This window comes from Diceros bicornis, chromosome 3, assembly GCF_020826845.1.
Source record: "Diceros bicornis minor isolate mBicDic1 chromosome 3, mDicBic1.mat.cur, whole genome shotgun sequence".
NCBI lineage: Eukaryota > Metazoa > Chordata > Mammalia > Perissodactyla > Rhinocerotidae > Diceros > Diceros bicornis.
In genome coordinates this window covers 96,384,291-96,403,890 of record NC_080742.1, presented here as the reverse complement: position 1 = coordinate 96,403,890, position 19,600 = coordinate 96,384,291, and the positions used below count along the sequence as shown (strand labels likewise).

Genomic DNA, 19,600 nt, shown 5'->3' with positions numbered 1-19,600 from the left:
TCCAGTCTGTTCTTCTAAATTTACTTTTGGAAGAACTGTCATTTAAGAATTTTCAAAATAATTATCCAGCTGGTTTTAGTGCAGAGTTCTAGCTTGTCAATGTCATTTTCTTTCCTGGCCTTAGGATGTCTCATTGCAAATATCATTGAGAAAAACAGTTTTCTTTTTCTGGAGAATTAACAAGAACATATGAAAAACAGAAGCCTGGATTATATATCAACTCCATAACTAACTGTGTGACCTAGTATCTCAGTCGATCCTCAGTTTCCTAATATTTTAACAGAAATTTTAATATCTATTTGGACCACATCACAGGGATCTTGGAAGGACAATTAAAACAGTGGAGATAAGAATTTTCACAAATATAAGTTGCTTCATGGAGGAGGAGAAGCAGGAAGATGATAAAGACGATGGTGATGATGTTACTAATGTTCATCACCATCTTCACCATCTTGGGCCACATGGTAATCTGTGGATCCCAAACCCTGGAAAGAGTAACCTAAATTATAAGGAATTTTTTATAATTACAGACATTTTTAGGAGCTAGAGAGAATACCATTGACCATGGAATAGGACGTTGTAGAATGTGTCCTGTGGCTTTGTAGAGAGAACTCTCACATCTTAGCCTGTGACCAGGAGCAGACCTTGGGGGAGCTCTCTAGAATGTCCAGTTTATCTTTTCATCCCCCTTTCTCTGCTTCTATTCCTAATGGCATTGCCTCATCTCCCACTCTCCACCCCTGAAGGCCCAGAGCTAACAAGCTCCCTTTTGGTGTCCTGGTTCCCAAAAAAAGAGGGCATGGAACCATTACTGGTGTCTTCTTAGCACACCTGAGGTAGCCCTTCTGATGAACAAGGTGGCTCTGGAAGATAGAGGGAGCTTGGTCCTGAGGGTCTGAGGCTTTGGTCAGAAAAACTTGGATGTTGAGGACAAGAAGGGACCTTAATACATCACTTGGACCTCAGTTCGAGAAGCTGTGGGGAACTGGAGTGGTGATTGAAGAGGATGTGGGGGGGGGGGGCTGTGTGCTGGGGAAGGAGTCCTGGTTAGACTGTGGTGGGGAGGGATGTGGCGTGAATGCAGTGGGGGCAGACCAAAGAAAAAGATCCACTCTCAAGACCAGCATTTCTCACCTTATAATTTTTTGCCCGTGGATCCCCTTTGTCAACGAGTTTATATCTCATAGAGGACACTGAGGCCGTGGTGTCAAACACAAAACAGACATCATGAGCATGTTGCTCCCGGAAGTAGTCAGCATAAAGTCATGTCTTTATTTCTCATGGACAGGATTGTCTCCGTCCAACCCATCTTTTCCCTTCCGTTTCCATTTATCCCATTTTATCTTATTCTATCATTGCATGTGTTCAACTCCATGCAATAGTGTTTGTAAGAGAAGACCTCAGTCTAGCTGGGTGGATGAGTCTCATCCACATGACGCAAATGGAGGATAAAATAAAATAGTAGTACATTTAACGGCCCAAATGAATGGAACAGAAATCAAGGGCTAAAGGAGGATAGGAGGAGGAAGCCAGGTAGCTGGGCTGTATTTCAGGGGATGGGCTGGTGAAAAGGTAGGTGATAGCTCTTCAGGTAGCAGGGGCCTGCTAGTGGCCCTGAGAATCTCAGACTTGAATCCCCCCTCTCCCCACTTCCTGCACACCACCCTGCCCCCACCCTTACCAGGAAAGGCTGAAGGGAGGACACTAGAGTTAGGTCACCTGTGAAGTCCGAGTCAGTGTCGTGTGTAAATAAACCAGTGTTCCCCTCCCCCACCAGGGCCTCTCCCAGCCCCTTCAACCCTGATTATGCCCTTAAACTACCTTTATTTCTTCTGCTAATTTGTAAACTTCTCACTGAAATTTTAAAGATACATCTGAAAATAGAGTAGAGGGAATTCACATTTTATTAGAAATCAGAGGAGTTTGTAATTCCTTTAATGAATAAAACTATACTTGGAACTGAATAACAACAAACACAATCAAAACTTTTGGACTAAGCTACAGCAGTATTTAGCGGGAAATTCATAATCTTAAATACATATATTTGAAAATAAAGAGTTAGAAAAAAGAACAACAGAGTAAAACCAAAGAACGTAGAAGAAAGGAAACAATAAAGATGGGAACAGAAATTAATGAAACAGAAAAGAGCACAAATGCGTGAACATCAAAATTTGAAAACTAAAGCTGATTCTTCGGAATGACTAATAAAGTTCTCCTAATACTGATCAAAATAAAAAGGAGAGTGAACACAATAAAAATACTGGGCATTAAAAAAAGGAATACAACTATATATTCAAGGAAAATTTAAAACTTTTAAGAGAATTCTATGAATAAAATTATGCCAATAAATTTGAAAATATAGATAAATGGATAAAAAAAGATACGTAAATAAAACTCTTGAATTTCAGGTATCAAAGAAAGCAATTGGACTATTATTCCCACAGGAGGAAATACTTTCTTGCTATTTCCCAAATTAGATCCTTTAAATATTTGATTCCTTTAAATTTTTCTATAAATGTAGACCTATTGTAAACAAGACCAATGTTTTAAGAAACATATCAGAGACTACGCATCCATATTCAACTATTCCTTAATTGTAACAAGCTTTTCCTTTTTTTGGTCAAATTTACTGTCAGTTAAATTTGCCCCCTTTGAGCTAAGGTGCTCATTCTAACACCTTTCCCTCTTCTCACAATATATCTGGAACTCTTCAGGTGGCATTGACTTTGGAGTTGGGAACCCTAAAAGAGAATTAGTCTCTTTATTTTATGGCTACCTCTTACAGCTTGTCCACTTACCCTAATCACCAGATTGGGGCATTTTTGAAAAATGAAACCCCCCAGGTCAAGTTTCGATCCCTGGAAACCGTCAAAAGTTGTGCTGCAGACACAGCACAGACCTGGCGTGAAGAGTCTCCTACACAGGAGCTAGTTTACTGTGCAGATCTGAGAGCCACTGGTGCCTATGGCCGGACTTCCAGTCGAGGATAGCAGCTGGTCAGATATGACCAGGTGGAGAGGGATCCAGGAGATTAAATACCCTAGTCTACTTCTCCCAGCTCCACAGATCCTCTGCGGACCTTCCCATGGGCAGAGCTCAAGTGGAAATCAGAGGACAATGGAACCCACTGATGTGGTCCCTACAGATCAGCCTGGCAGGGCAAGAGAAGGATGGAGAAGGGTAGAGAGTGGATCTGCAGGGGGAAAAGGGAAATATCTGGTACAGAAGCCATTTTATTTTATAGTCTGGGGAATTTTAAGTTAGCACCTAGAAAAGGAAAGAGAAGGAGAAAAACAAGAGACTTGGTCAATTCGCAGATCTCCACAAGCCACAGAGCAATGCCGCTGGAGGAATCTGATGCTTCACTGACAGGTGCAAAAAGCTCACGTGGGGCCGACATAATGCGCTTCACAGGTGGTGCTAACACTCAATAGAGGATGCATTTTGGTCTTGAAATTCCTCGTATTAGAGTCTTTAAACCATGTACAATGAATTACTGCTCAAGCATAGCAATTTTGCAGTTTCTTAAATTTGTTGGTATTTATGGGGAAGGGCAGGCCTGGAAAATAGTAGGGAGTGAGCTGGAGAGATGCTGAACGAATCATGGTAAATTGAGAAAAAATTATGGCTTCTTGAACAAATGATATACTTTTAAAAGCAACTTCATAATTCCATCAAAAATTTGGCTGAAGATATTCTTCTCGGCCTCCTCCCTTACACTTCTTAGTTTTTCATCATATTTCATCTTCAGTAATTTAATTTTTTCCTCTTTTTCCTGCATGGTCTTCCTGCACGCCTGAGCACACTCCTCTTCCACTCTTTGAATTTCCTTTTCTAATTGATCAGCGTAGATTTTCTTCAGGATCTCTGCCCGTCGTTTCAGCCTTTCCTCTGCGTCCTTGTAGATGGCATCAGAAAAGTGAGCCCCTCCGTTGTTCTGCACCATTTTCTCCATCAGCTCCACCAGCTCCTGCACTTGAGCTTCCTTCTCAGCTTCCTCTGCTCTGTTGTTGAAGGCGCAGCAGCGGTTCCCACACTCCTGGACGATGTTTCTTAGCTTCACATCCGCCGCTGCTATAAAGTCACTTAGGCTCTGATCCTCCAAACTATCTTTGCGAGTGAACAAGATGATCATGTGCTTCATGGCTGCCTTCCCAAAGAGAGCCTTGATCAATGCAACGGTTTTCTGCTCTTCCTCTGTGTAGCGGCCCAGCTGCAGAACCACTACGATGGCGTGAGGCCCGGGGCAGGAGGAGAGGACACACTTGCTGATTTCCTCACAGGTCGTCTCCAGGCTCTTCCTCGTGTCAAAGAGCCCTGGGGTGTCAACAACAAGAAGGTCCCTCCCCTTCCATTCCCGGGATGCTTTTTGACAGGTCTTGGTAACAGCGTGGGCAGAAATTTTAGAAGCAAATACTTCTGCCCCAAGGATGGTGTTCGCTGTTGCACTTTTCCCACTTCCAGTTTTCCCTACCAGAACAATCCTCAGACCGTTGTCCTGAGAGTCAGCCATGTTCATATCAAGAGGCTCTGGAGTGTAGGCAACTTAACTATGGTTCAAAAAGGAAAGAAAAAAAGTTTATTTAGATAAGTTGAAACCACTCCCCACCCTTCTTTTCCTTATTTCTTACCGCCCCGAATATATAAGTCACTCCGAGTCTCTAAGCCAGGTAAGGTTTATCACTGAGGACACTCTCCCTGATGTCGTCCACTTATTCTTCTAGTTTGCATGGCATTCCCCTCTTATGCTGCTGTGATGAAAGCAGTGTTTACAATTTTAAATCCAGTATTTTACTAGTTTTTCCATTTGTGTAGTATATATGTTGTTCTAGAACAGATCCAAGTTTTTTTTTTTAAGATATCAAGTCTGAGGATGGTGACAGATGGCAACTAGCCTTTTGGTGGTGAACACAATGTAGTCTACACAGAAGTCGAAATATAATGATGTACACCTGAAATTTATATAATGTTATAAACCAACATTACCTCAATAACAAAATTAATTTAAAAATATGAGGAATCCTGATGGAAGCAATTAGCATTCTATCCCATGTGAGAGTGCTCTCAAAAAGCATTAACAATCTGGACACATACAGAAAGAAGTCTAATAATAACTATGTCAGAGGAGGGAGCACAACTATACCTTATATAGCTGACCCACTATGGGGAGTATTGACATGGACAGGAAAAAACGTTCAGTGAGAGATATGAAAACTGTCTTTAAATTTGTGTACGCTACACAGAACAGAGTTAGTCTTATTTTCTCAAGCTGCACTGAAAAGGGAAGATAAGTTTGATGTCATTATGTAAAAAATACTCTAATATTTAGAAACAATGATGGGTCCCTTATGATCTATAGTAACATAAAGTATTTGAAGTGAGTTTGATGGTCATGTGGCTCAGTATTTTAGAAGATAATCCTGCACTGGGTGAGAAAATAGATCAGCTAATGTTTAAATTTTAAATTACATATATCTATTGTACATAAATACAGCTTATCAATATTGACCCCAGTAGAGACATAAAATTGAAATAGATCAATGACCATGGAAGAAATAATAGAGAAAGTAGCTGAAGAGCTCCCACAAAACAGAATCAGTCCCAGAAGGTTTCACAGGAGAATTCTATTAAACTCTCAGGGATCAGAGAATCCCGATGCTACTTAAATTACCCCAGAACATAAGGAAAGAAGGTAAACTTTAAAATTCTTTCTAAGAAGTGAATGTAATTTTGAGCTGCAAAGCTCACAAAGATTGTACTGAAAAGGAAAACTACAGATGAATCTCACTTATGAATATTAATACAAAATCCTAATAAAATATTAGCTAAATAGAATCTAATGACATTTAAAAAAATGATACACTGTGACCAAGTTCGATTTACTTGAGAAAACCAGAGTGAGGGGGAGGACAAATAGGAGGAAAATTATTAATGGATTCCACCAACTGCCATTCGAATTGCTGGAGGCTCAGCACGGATGACTCTGAGAGTAAAAACCCCAGAGGGACCCACTTATAGGGAGGTCCCCACATTTATGTGAGTTTTACTACTAGACGCTTGACCAGGTTCTCACAACAAATATCAGAAAAATCCCCTGGTCTCCTGGCAGGGGGAGGAGAAAAGAACCATTGTGAAATACACCAGAGCACTCTGTTCTTCTCAACAAGGTCTGCCCTCAGGAGAAACTAGTCAACGGGAGCCTAGCCTGCTGGGGTTTTATCAGAGCCTAATGACCTGGGAGAAGGAAAACACACAACTCCAGTCAGCTCTAAGCCTTCCACACAGGAGAAGGAAAAACCCAAAATTGAAATAGATCCGGTCCATTCTAGCCATCCTGTTCCACCTAAGGGGGGAGGAAAAAACTGAGACACACTTGTGAAGTTTGCGGCAGAGGCACAGGCTCGCTGAAACTGAGACGTAATCATAGGACTACAGAATGCTTCTCCTCCTCCACACTCACTACATCACTACAGGCTTCTTTACAGCAGTTCCTTTTACCCAATCCATCATGTCCAGCTATCAAGAAAAAATTACAAGGCATACTAGAAGGCAAAAAACATGCATCGATTAACAATGGGGATACGTTCTGAGAAATGTGTCGTTAGGCAATTTCATCACTGTGGGAACATCATAGAGTACACTCACAGAAACCTGGATGGTATAGGCTAGGCTATATGTACTAGTCTCATGGGCCCATTGTCATATATGCGTTCTGTCATTGACTGAAACGTCATTATGGGGCACATGACTATAATTTGAAGAGACAGAACAAGCATCAGAACCAAACGTGACAATGATGTTGGAATTATCAGACCAAGAATCTAAAACAACTATGATTAATATGGATAAAGTAAACAGAATGCAAGAAGAGATGTAAACACAAAAATGGAAATCCTAAGAAAGAACCCAAAATTAATGCTTGAGATAAAAAACAGTGTAACAGAAATGAAGAATGCCTTTGATGGGTTTATTAGACATGCCCAGATTGTAGTCTTCAGTACCATTTTCTGCCAAAAGAAACCAGGGATTCTTGGAGAAATGACTGATTCAATGTTTGGGGCAGGAAGTGCATAAAATAACCTGGAATCATCTGATTGGACATTTTTTTTTGCATCCTGATTCAAACAAAATAAACTGTAAATAAATTATAAAATAATCCATGAAATCTAAACACTGATGACAAGATACATGATAGAATTAAAGGTTTAGTACCTTAGATATTGTGGTTATGTTTTTGAAAATGATCTTTATCTTTTAGATATACATCCTAAAATATTTACAGATGAAATTATATGATGTCTAGTATTTGCTTCAAAATAATCCAGGAGTGTGATGAGAAGTGGGTTGGGATATACATGAAACATGAATGGCTGGGAGGTGATAAATGTTGAAGCTTGGCAATGGATATATGTGGGGTTATTATACTATTCTTCTGTTAATGTCTGAAATGTTCTATATTAAAAGGTTTAAGATGTGTGTATGCCTTTGTGACCACTACATAGTACAAACTGTATTCCAGACACTCTGATATGCATGTTTCATAGGAGTATTTATTCCTTATAAATACTCTAGGCTGAAGGTACTATTATTATTCTAATTTTATAGGCAAGGAAACCGTGGCTCAAAAAAGCTGAGAACCTTTCCCGAGGTCCCGGTGCTGATAGGAATTGGGCAGAGAGGGCCCAGTTCACAGTCTGACTCCACCACGCTCCCTCTTACCCACGGGCAGTAAGCCTGTGATCAGCAAAGGCAGTAAGGAGGGTTTCACATTTCTCAGGTCTTTTCTCTTTCTCTTCCAGATTGGGAAGCCAAAGGTGGGAGACACGGTCAGAGAAAAAAACCCTTCTAAAACTTTCTCAAGTGGTTCTTGGAAGACCTTGAGGGCCTCCAGCTAAAAGAAAGACTGCGAAGCGAAAAAAGCATGTGCTTCATAGAAGGATGGACCTAAATGGTGAGCCCGGATCCACTGCCTCCAGAAAATTCCTTACGCTCCTTGAGATTCAGTTCCCTCTGCTTGAAAAGGGGCAATAAAACCAGTCTTGCCGGGTTGTCACGAGGCTTTCATAGAATGATTTCTTACATTACCTAGAGCATAGCAGCCACTCAACAAAAAGGTAGTGCTACAAAATACCATTGAAATATAAGAAAATCATGGGCCAAAACGTAATTGAGTGACTTACAGCCACATTGCAATTTAGAGATTCAGCTGGATTTACAGGTTATATTGTTGCTACAGACTAGCTAATCCCTCTTTACAGCATCCCCTCCTCCACCCCGTATCTTATACTTTGAGAGACACAGCCTCCTTTTTGGGAAGTGTTGGAATGGAGCTACACAAGGAGTCAGTAGGCCAGGTTCTAGGCTTTTCTTGTCAACCTCTACGACCCTTGGAGAGTCACCAATTCTCTGGAATTTGATTCTTTTTCAGTAATTAAAGGGAGTTAGAGTAGGGTTAGATTGTGTGGTCTCTAAATTGCCTTCTAGTTCTAAAGATCTGCCTCAGGGACACCAATTTCCTATAAAGGAAAATGACAGGTTTTCAGTTGACACTATCACAACGGACACTGGAAGAAGGTGCACTATTAAGAAAAGGTCAGCCCCTCCTGACAGATTTCTAAGTGTGCAATAAATTATTGCTGACGAGAGGTACCATGTTGTGCAGCAGATTCCTAGAGCTGCTTCATCTTGCTTAACTGACACTTCGTGCCGCCCGTTGATTACTAACTCCTCGGTTTCCCCTTCCCCGACCTCTGACAACCTCCACCCCACTCATTGATCCTATGAAGTTGAGTATTTTATACATAAGTGGAATCATACGTATTTTTCTTTCTGTGACTAGCTTATTTCTTTTAGCATAATGTCCTCAAGGTTCATCCCTGTTGTAGCACATTGCAGAATTTCCTTCTTTTCTTAAGACTGAATAATATTCTGTTGTATGTAGGTACCACATTTTCTTTATCCCTTCATCTGTTGATGGACATTCAGGTTGTTTCCCCATCCCAGCTACTGTGAATAGCGCTCCAGTGAACATGGAGTGCTAATATCTCTTTAAGATCCTGATTTCAGTTGGGATTGCTGAATCATACGGTACTTCTATTTTTAAATTTTTGAGGCACCTCCAAACAGTTTTATGGGTAGATCTCATCTTAAGTGTTCTTACCAAAATAAAATTAAATTAAAAAAAGAAACGTGATTAATGTAGTGGCTATAACTATAGCCATAGAACCACAGGACTGACAGGCAAACAGATCACAATAGTATATAAGAAAACAGAGAAAGTAAGCAAGATGAAAAAAACTCTAACACATCAACAGGGCAAACCACCACCCTGAAAATGAAAAAGGAAGAAGTTAGCAAATTGTGTATGTGTATACATATTGCACATGCATCTCTTCATATATACAAATATATGAATACAGAAAATGGAACCCAACCCACAGGAGAATGTAACCCAAAGCAGGGAACATCCCCAGAGTGCTTCACTCTACATAACACTATAACGAGAACACCTGTCCCCTCAAAAAAATCCAACTTCAAAGAGGATATAGTAGAACAAAAAATGAGAAGAAAATGCAGAATCTAAGAAACAAATTGAAGACGGTAAGCATATCATTACAGGACCAATAATTGAATTAGAAATGAAATGATCAAAAAGAAATAACTCAAAAGTAAATTTTGATTGATAGGAAAGGCTTACTAACAAACAAACAAATGCAAATCTAAAAGACCAGAAGATTCCAGCAGTTAGAGAAGCACCCAACGATGAGGAGGCCTGCAAAGAATCCAACTCACATGGTGTCTGGGTTGCTGAAGCAAACAATCAGTAAACAGCAGCCGAGAAGCATCCGTCAATAAAGGAGAATTTCCCTGAAATGGGAAAACAAACACAAAAACAAAAATCTGACTCTTTAGAACAAAAGACCACGCTCCATTCCATGGAAACTTGACCCAGAATATGCAACACCAAATTCTCTTTTGCTGTAACACATCATATTCCAAGCACAAAGAAAGAATTCTTAAGTTGTCCAAGAAAAAAAGTAAATGATGGACTGGGGGAAAAAGTCAGGCTGGCTTCACAACTTTCCACAAGCAACATGGAAACAGTAGGAATGGTGGTTCCATAACAGAATGTTAACATTCTATATCTGGAAAATGTAAAAATAATACATAACTAAAAGCAGGAGTTTGGAGAGAGGAGATGGAAAAATATCTGCATTTTTTTCATTGAATAATATCTAAAAGGGAATTCTGTCATTAATTTCAACCATTTCGTGTTTTTTAAATAAATTCTTAGTCTTAGAAAGATCTTTCAGGGGTAAAAGAATCAGCTTACCGAGTACCAAGGTCAATTTTTGAATGTAAATGTGTACGTGGTACAAATTGAGGATTATCTCTAGCCTGTCCCATTGTTTTTGAGTTAAAGCATTTGCTTCCAGAATCTGCATGTGAAATTGGACATATTTTCAAGGAAAATTAACTGATATCACAGGATATAAATTCATTTATTAGAGTTGCATTTATTACTCTTGAAAGGGAGTTGGCAAATTTGAAAAGGGCCAGCAGTAAATATTTTAAACTTACAGTCACAACCACTCAACTCTGGTGTTGGAATGCAAAAGCAGCCATAGATCATAAGTAAAGGAATGGATGCAGTAGCTGTGTTACAATAAAACTTTCTTTACAAAAACAGGCAGCGGGCCAGATATAGCCCATGGGTGGTAGTTTGTGCACCCTTGCTCCAGAGTCACAACCTTGTGCATATCATGCTGGAAAAATTTAAACATTTTTGAGTTTTTCTAAAAACACTCTAACTTTTTGTCTACATTTTGTGATAAACATTTATCATTAAAATATGTGCACACTGTTGAAAACTCAGCAAAACAGAGAATAGTTTGCGAAGAGAATAAAAATTATATATAGTTCCACTATTCAAAATTAGAGGCTATTTTTATTAACATATTTCTTTCTTTTTGTGTCTTGTTTTTCCAACGGTAATATATTGATGATTTTACATCCCAATTTTTACACCAAACATTACATCATAAAGAATTCTTATACAATTAAAACTTTTGTCAGCATGAAAACAAGGCCTGTCCTATTAAAAATGAGATGTATGGACATCACACTAATAAATCTTCCCTTCCCCTCCTACAACCTCTCCACTCCCGTGGAGGCTCCCTTTCTACTGCTCTCCCTGCTGGTCCCCCTTCCCCCAACACACACACCACACTCACAGGCTCACGCAAGCTCCATTGTCTCTCTTTTCATACAGTCTCACCTTCTTCTGCAGAACTGATAAGATCTCAAGTTCTCTCCAAGAAAGTTGCCTGAACTTGTTTGTACCCTTGCTTTGGTTTGAAGAAAATGTGTTTGCTGCCTCTGAACCCTCTGACCACAGGAAGCTCAGATTGGGTGGAGCCAGTGAAGAAACATTTTGCGTTTAAATAGAAAAGCAAAATATTTCCAAAAATATTTAGTTGGTTCTTTGATTTTGCCTAGCTGAAACCTTGTCCTCCATGCACCTGTTGTACTACAGAGATTTCCAAAGTCATAGTCATCGCTCTGGATTATAGTCTTGGTTCCAGAAGGCCCTGAGAAATGGCCCAAATTTTGCACAGTATAGTATATGCTATGATCTGCCACCGAGATCCACCCCCCACCACCATTTCAGGACTGAAACCCCCAGTCTCCCGGCTGATGGGGGTGTTGATGGCTGACAGCTCACAGCCAACCCCCGCTCCCCAAACTCAAGCCTTTCTCTCATGACTACTCAGCTGAAGAGACTCACCTCCTCCAAGATCATCCCCCATTCCCAGGGCATCTCACATTTAAGATTGGTCCATGTAGAGGATAAAGACCTGATGTCTCACCCTGATTTGGGACAGCCCCACAGGCCCATCTCAGCTCAAGCTCCTAGTGAGGTGGACTGAGGCTTTTGTTGTAACTTGTCACAGCCCAGTGTCTCCTTCTGTGCAATCCTGCTTCCCTCACTCTCCCACAGGTTTCGATCCCAAGAGCACTCCTGAATAAATTCACGCATGGACATCTTCATCTCAGAATCTGCTTCCTGCTGAACTCAGCCAGTGACACCCATTGAAAGCACATGGTCTGATCTTCCTCCCTGAGTTGAGTAGGAAGCTGAGGGGGAGTTGGGAGGGAGGGGTCCTGGCTTAGCATCAGGGAGGTCTAGGTTGTAGCAAGTAGAGCCCGGGGGCATTTCCTAGTGACTGTATCATATGAGATTATTTTAGTCCTTCTGGAAGCTGGCTGTGCATACAGGTGCATTTACAACTGTCCTTTGGAACCAACTTCCATTTCCAGTATGAGAGAAAAAAAATCACAGGAACTTTTAAAAAAATCGTCATTGAATTAAATTCTTTGGTACATTTAGGAAGAATTTACTGACATTTTAAGGCAAAGAGTTTTCCTTTGCAGGTATATTGCACACCTTTGCATTTTTTTGGTCTATGTGCATCTGTGTGTCCATTAGTCACTTTCTTCTTTGTTTTTTCAGTTTTAAGTTTTTGTTGAAGTATAATATACATAGAGGACAGGGCTCATGTAAGTTTACAGCGACTGAATTGTCACAAACTGACGCATCTGAGTAACCAGCACTCAGATAAGGAGAAAGAACATGGTCAGCATCCCAGAAGCCCCTCTTGTTCCTCAGGGCTGACTTCCATCTGCACTTCTAATAGCATAGATGAGTTTCAGCTGTTCTTGTAATTTGTATAAATGGGATCATGTAATATAGATTCTTTTGTATCTAGCTTTTCTTTGCTTACCATTATGTTTTGAGATTTAGCCATAATATAATATGTGGCAATCAATTGTGTATTCTCACTGTTATATACTATTCCCTTGTGTGAATATAACCCAATTTATATGTATATATAATTTATAATTTATGATATGAATATATAATTTATATAATTAACCCAATTAATTTGGGACTTATTGTTTTTGTTTTTTCATTTTAAAAACTGAACAAAGCTATTTTATTTTCCAGCTTTATTGAGGTATAATTGGCAAATTAAAATTATATATATTTAAGGCGTACAATTCGATGATTTGATATGGGCATACCTTGTGAACTATTCACCATAATCAAGCTAATTAACATATCCACCACCTCACATAGACACTATTTTCTTTTCTTTCTTTCTCTTTCGTGGTGGGAACACCTATTGTTGATGGGCATTTACATAGTTTCCAGTTTTTTGCTATTCTGAGTATCACCACAATGGATATGACAGACATCACCTTTGTTGAACACGTGCACACATTTCTGTTGGGTGTGCTCCTTGGGGTAGAATGGCTGGATATAGGCTATGTGCAGTGTTCAGTTTTCCTAGATACCACAGAGTTTTCCAAAGTGGTTCTACCAGTCTACATTTTCATTAAACATCAGGTAAGAGTTCTGTTTGTTCCATATCCTCAGAAGTTTCTTAAAGTTTTCTTTATACAGATTTTTTTACACAATTTTAATGTTTATTCTGTTGATGCAAATAATCAATAACCAATCTACAGATAAGAAAGATAGAGTGATATTTAATGAGCCAATGCCGAGGACCAGCCAGAAGTGTCATCCTCCCCAGGGAAGAAAGCACTCTGGAGAAGTGTGGTTTACAGTATGGTTGTACACTGTTTCAGAACAAAGAACATACATCAAGCATGACAGGAATAGGATTTTTTTTCCAAAGTTGCAAGGACATGTTTTGCTGCAGTATAGCACATACACAGCAGGTCAACTCACCTTGGTTCTCTGGGAAGAAAAGCTTATCTTCAAAGAAGTACTGGTATTGGTGTCAGAGAAAGACAGTCATCCCTATCTTTAAAGCATCTATTCTTTGCTTTGGGAAAATGTCTGAAGCAGATGTACACTGCGTATTTGTTGGGCCATATGTCAGGCTCCTCTGGGAAAAACGAGTTTTAGACCAAATCAAATTTAAACCAGAATGGCTTCCCCATATACCTCAATACGTGAAAACTTCTTATTATTCTCATTATTTTTATCAGTGCTTAGGCGTTTTATTTTTTATTGTTATTTTAAAAATCACAAGTTATATTTAATTGTCTATTGTCTGTATGTCAGTCAATTTCTATGGGTTTTATTTAATTTTGTACCCATCAACTTACTAAATTCTCTTATTGTTTATAACAGTTTATCAGTTTGTTCTCTTGATTTTCCCAGATATGTAATCATAGCTTCTACAAATATTTATAATTTTACATCTACCTTTATAGTTTTTATACATGCAATTTCTTTGTCTTTTATAGTTTCAGTGTATATTCCCTCCAGAAAAACATTTAAAATAGTGTTAATAGTGAAAAATTTAAATGTCCAAACCTCCATTAAACCTCCAAAATTTTTATCAAAATCTTTTTATTAATAGAATATACTCCTTGAGAAACACTTTGGTTCCAGCTCTTCACAGCAGTTCCAAAGAAAAAAGATGGGATGAAGCATTCAAGTAACTAAAGGAAGTCCTTCAAGGCCAGAGCATAGAGGAAAGAAAGAGACTGAAATAAATGAGGAGAAAAAGGTGGGCATTGTCCATATTTGGCTTGTATCACCTAAAGGGGGAGAGGAGGAAAAAAGCTAAAAAAAACTGTGATGATCACAGAGGGACACAGACCCACCAAGAGAGGGAGACTGAATCCCAAGATCAGGCTTGCCCTCCCTCCTTTCCTCCCTCCCTCCTTACCACCACATCCACAGGACTCCATATAAAAACAGGGAATTAAAGCTGAAAGAACTGTAAGGCACAAACTCTATTTAAGAAGGACTCTTAGGGAAAACCACAGACAACAAGGGAGACAAACAAGGACCTTGGAGAAAATGGAAACCTCTGGCAACTACAGCTACAGCAAACATTAACACAGCCCAACTCCTGGACAGAGTAACATAAAACCTCACACCACAGGCCTGTTTACCTCAATTCCTAACATCTGATACATCACGTTTAGCTTTCTACAACATTACAAGGCATGCTAATATAAGTGAGCATAAGTGAGGCCATCTTGTTACACTAAATGGCCCCAGCCCCTCCACTGTGTGACTACTCACTACTCTGCATGTCCTCTAAAACAATTCACATGCTCTCTTGATTCATGGCCTCCGCTTACGTATGTACTCCCCAATAGCTTGATAAATTAAAAACTTTGTTCTATGAGTTTCTCTCCAGGAACGGGCTGACCGCAGGTGGGAAACACACCTACAAGGTATCCATCACAGCTGACAGAAGAATGGAACAGTGTGATGCCTGGAGCCTGTGATGCCTGGAGACCAACATCCCTGGACCCCCACCTTACTGCCCATTTTCCCTAGATAACTGCCTCAGGATTCTGTAATCTTTGCAGACTTCTTTTGAGACATTATTCTACCATCTTCATGGTTATGCTGGCTAATCGAATTAAAACTTCCTTTCTTGATACGTAACTCATTGTAATTAACTGGCTCTGATCATGGTGAGCAGAGCGAGTCCATTGCTTGGTAACACTAAAAGGCAAGAAAAGTCTGGAGACACAAAGCAAACATTACAAGAGACTCAGATATGACACAGATGTTGGAATTGTCAGACATAGAACTGAAAATCTTGAGTCTTTTCTCTTAAGGCCTTCAACTAATTGGATGAGGCCCACCCACCTTATGGAGGATATTCTGCTTTACTCAAAGTCCACTGCTTTAGATAGTAATCACATCTGACATATACCTTCACAGGGACGTCAGCAACGTGGTGGGACAGGGCTCCCGACTTTCCCTGCTCCCACTGATGAACCATATGCACAACCCTACGTGGGTCAATTCTCTCAGAGAAATCCAGAAGCCAGTCTAGCAACTCCCATACATTGGGCAGCTGAGAAATTACCCACATGGAAATGGGTAGGAAAGGCTGAGACACACTAGCACCCCACCCTTACAATCAGGAGGGAACCCCAACTGCAGGTCTTTCCCTGAGGAGTGAAGAGTTGGGACCATCCATGCAGGGCCCCAGCTTTTCTTTCTCTTTTTTTTTTTGTGAGGAAGATCAGCCCTGAGCTAACATCTGCAAATCCTCCTCTTTTTGCTGAGGAAGACTGGCTCTGAGCTAACATCTATTGCCAATCCTCCTCCTTTTTTTTTCTCCCCAAAGCCCCAGTAGATAGTTGTATGTCATAGTTGCACATCCTTCTAGTTGCTGTATGTGGGACGCCGCCTCAGCATGGCCGGAGAAGCGATGTGTCAGTGCACACCCAGGATCTGAACCCGGGCCGCCAGTAGCGGAGTGCAAGCACTTAACCGCTAGGCCACCAGGCCGGCCCCAGGGCCCCGGCTTTGACAGCTGACACCTGAGGGGCTGGCTCTCAAGTCACCTGGCATGGAGAGCTGATGGGGCTTGGCATTCTCCAGGCCCCCAGACCCACAGTAAACAAACAAGGGGTTTTAACTGGGAAAGGAGCAGCTAATCCCCTCCCCCCGCACCCACGCTCAGTGCAGAGGAAACAGGCAAAAACACTCATCTCCCAGTTCCTCCCTGGAAGGGATTTGACTCCTACTTTCCTAGCTGCTTCTTGCGGGTCAGGCTTCTAATCAGCCTGGGTCTGGGAGCTGAGTGGGATCCTCCTGGGAACCTGAAAGAGCTGGTGGGCACTTCCCCTGCCTTCTCCCCCCAGCTCCCTCCAACAGTTAAACCAGGTCTCCAACTTCTCCATAGAAGGAGCTTGTCCACACACTATCGCCCCACCTTCTACAGCTGCTGCCCAATGGCCTGGCCCCTAATCACCCACCCTGGGAGCTGACGGGGCTCAGCACTCACACGTTCCCCAGGACCCTGGAGAACACGGAGGTGGTTCTGTGTGGGAGCACACGCACTCCTGGTGGCCGTTCCCTCTGGCTCAGCATAGAGTGAGTAGGCAAACCCCCAGGGAGTCTCTGTCCTGACTTTTCCACCTGCTGCCTGGAGGTTGGGTGTCCAATTAGCCTGCATAAGGCAGCTGAAGGGGCAGGTAATTCATAGTCCTCAGGGATCCTGGACAGGCGGGTGGGCATTTCCCAGGCCCTGGAGCACTGATCGGTCTCGGCACACCCTAATCTCCTGGGAGCCACTAAGAACAGAGATGATGGTTTAGATAAGCACAAAGGTTTGAGAGGCGACCAGAAGCTCAGGCCTGGTTGGTTGGTATGGTTCATGTCCTCTGCGAGGCCAGTCTGCCAAGACTGGGAGAGGTGGCTATTTTATCAAATGTGCAGTAACCAATGCAGAGTCAAGGAAAATGAAGAAACAAAACAGCAAGATGAATCTACAGAAACCAGGGAAAGAGCAAAGTCAGGCATCATACATCCTGGTTTCAAACTATATCACAAAACTATACTAATCCAAACAGTACTGCATTGACATAAAAACAGACACATAGATCAATGGAACAGAATAGAAAGCCCAGGAATAAACCCACACACATATGGTCAATTAATTTTCAACAAAGGCTTAATGGGGAAAGTATCGTCTCTTCAATAAATGGTGGAAAAATTGCACAGCCACGTGCAAAAGAATGAAATTGGACAGCTATCTCACAGCATACACAAAAATGAACTCAGAATGGATTAAAGGCTTAAACATACGACCTGAAATGGTACAAGTCCTAGAAGAAAACATAGGGAAAACCTGAGAAAACATAGGGAAAACCTGGTTGACATTGCTCTTGGTGATGATTCTTTGGGTTTGACACCAAAAGCAAAGGCAACAGAAGCAAAAATAAACAAGTGGAGCTGTATCAAACTAAAAAGTTTCTGTGCAGCAAAGGAAACCATCAACAAAATGAAAAGAGAACCTACTGAATGGGAGAAAATATTTGCAAACTGTATATCCAGTAAGAGGTTAATATCCAAAATATATAAGGAACTCATACAACTCAATAATAAAAAACGAGTAACCCAATTGAAAAATGGGCAAATACTTGAATAGAAATTTTTCCAAAGAAGACACAGATGGCCACCAGGTACATGAAAAGGTGCTCAACATCACTAATCATCAGAAAAATACAAATCAAAACCACAGTGAGATATCACCTCACTCCTGTTAGAATGGCTATTACCAAAAACACAAGCAAAAACAAGTATTGGAGAGGATGAGGAGAAAAGGGAACCCTCATGCACTGTTGATGGGAATGTAAATTGTACGGCCACTATGGAAAAGAGTGTAGAGGTTCCTCAAAAAATTAAAAATAGAACTACCATATGATCCAGGTATTCCACTTCCAGGTATTTATCCAAAGGAAACAAAATCAGTATCTTGAGGAGATACCTGCCCTCCCATGTTCATTGCAGCATTGTTCACAATATCCAAGATATGGAAACAATCTAAGTGTCTGTCAATGGATGAATTGATAAAGAAAATGTTGTGTGTGTATATATATATATATATATATATATATACACACACACACACAATGGAATATTATTCAGCCTTAAAATGGAAGGAAATCCTGCCATTTGTGACAACATGGATGAACCTGGAGGGCATTATGCCAAGCGAAATAGGCTAGACAGAGAAAGACAATACTGGTATCAGTTATATGTGGAATCTTTAAAAAAAAAGTGGAACTCATAGAAAGAGAGAGTGGAATGGTGGTTGCACGAGGCTGGGGGATGGGGGAAATAGGGAGAGGTTGGTAAAAGGGTACAAACTCTCAGTTACAAGATGAATAAGTTCTGAGGATCTCATGTACAGCATGGTGACTGTAGTCAATAATATTGTGCTGTATACTTGAAATTTGCTATGAGAGTAGGTCCTAAATGTTCTCACCAAAAAGAAAAAAAAAAGGTAGCTCTGTTTGGTGATGGATGTGTTAACTTGATTGTAGGAATCATCTCACAATGTATACATATATCAAATCACTTTAAATATATTACAATTTTATTTGTCAATTATACTTAAATTAAGCTGGATAAATAAACAAATACTTTTGTAACCGAGCACGAAGGGGCTCATTCTGTCTGCCGCAAGCCAGTGTCAATCAATTGCAAATGAGTCGATTGAGAAAGGAAAATTTACACCATTAGCTAGCATAATCAGAAGATGGCAGACTAGTGTCCTAAAGAACCATCTTAAAGTCATACAGAATCTTGACGCAGTTATATAGGAGAAATGGGCAGAGAAGGAGGGGGTTAGGGATGTCGATCATCTGGTGTGATGAACTTCAAGGCCCCTCATTATCTCTTTCTTCTGTCATTCGTGACAGGTACCAATGCAGAGTTTTTCTTTCTGGAGGTCATCATGTTCCTGGGGAACTCAGAGAACAAAGTTATCCTTATCACAGCTGGGAGATACACATGAGCAACAGTCATAGAACTCGCAGATCATGTATTTTGCAAAAGTGAGAGGTGCTTAATCATATGGGCTATGTGCAGGCTAGAGTGTATTCTCAGAGACTAGTGAGTCAGGACCACAGTTAGAATATTGCCTCTTTTCCCTGAAATGGCTTCCCTCATGCTAACCTAAGATCTAGCTGTGACACCTTCACAGCACCATGTAGATTGGTATTTGAGCAAACAACTGGGCACCAAAGCCCAGCCAAGTTGACACACACAAGTACCCAGCACACCAGATGCAGGTCGCTG

At 40.7% G+C, this 19,600-nt stretch overlaps 1 protein-coding gene across 1 annotated transcript; it reads right to left on the bottom strand.

The window, feature by feature from the left end:
* Positions 1-1,886: 1,886 nt before the first annotated feature.
* On the bottom strand, positions 1,887-11,366 carry LOC131399070 (GTPase IMAP family member 7-like). The gene is made up of 3 exons (XM_058533086.1): positions 11,279-11,366; positions 9,793-9,867; positions 1,887-4,550 (listed from the first exon to the last, which is right to left on the bottom strand). Exon 3 carries the CDS (start codon positions 4,517-4,519, stop codon positions 3,623-3,625), a length of 897 nt encoding a protein of 298 aa, XP_058389069.1. The 5' UTR covers positions 4,520-4,550; positions 9,793-9,867; positions 11,279-11,366; the 3' UTR covers positions 1,887-3,622.
* Between the last annotated feature and the right edge of the window lie 8,234 nt (positions 11,367-19,600).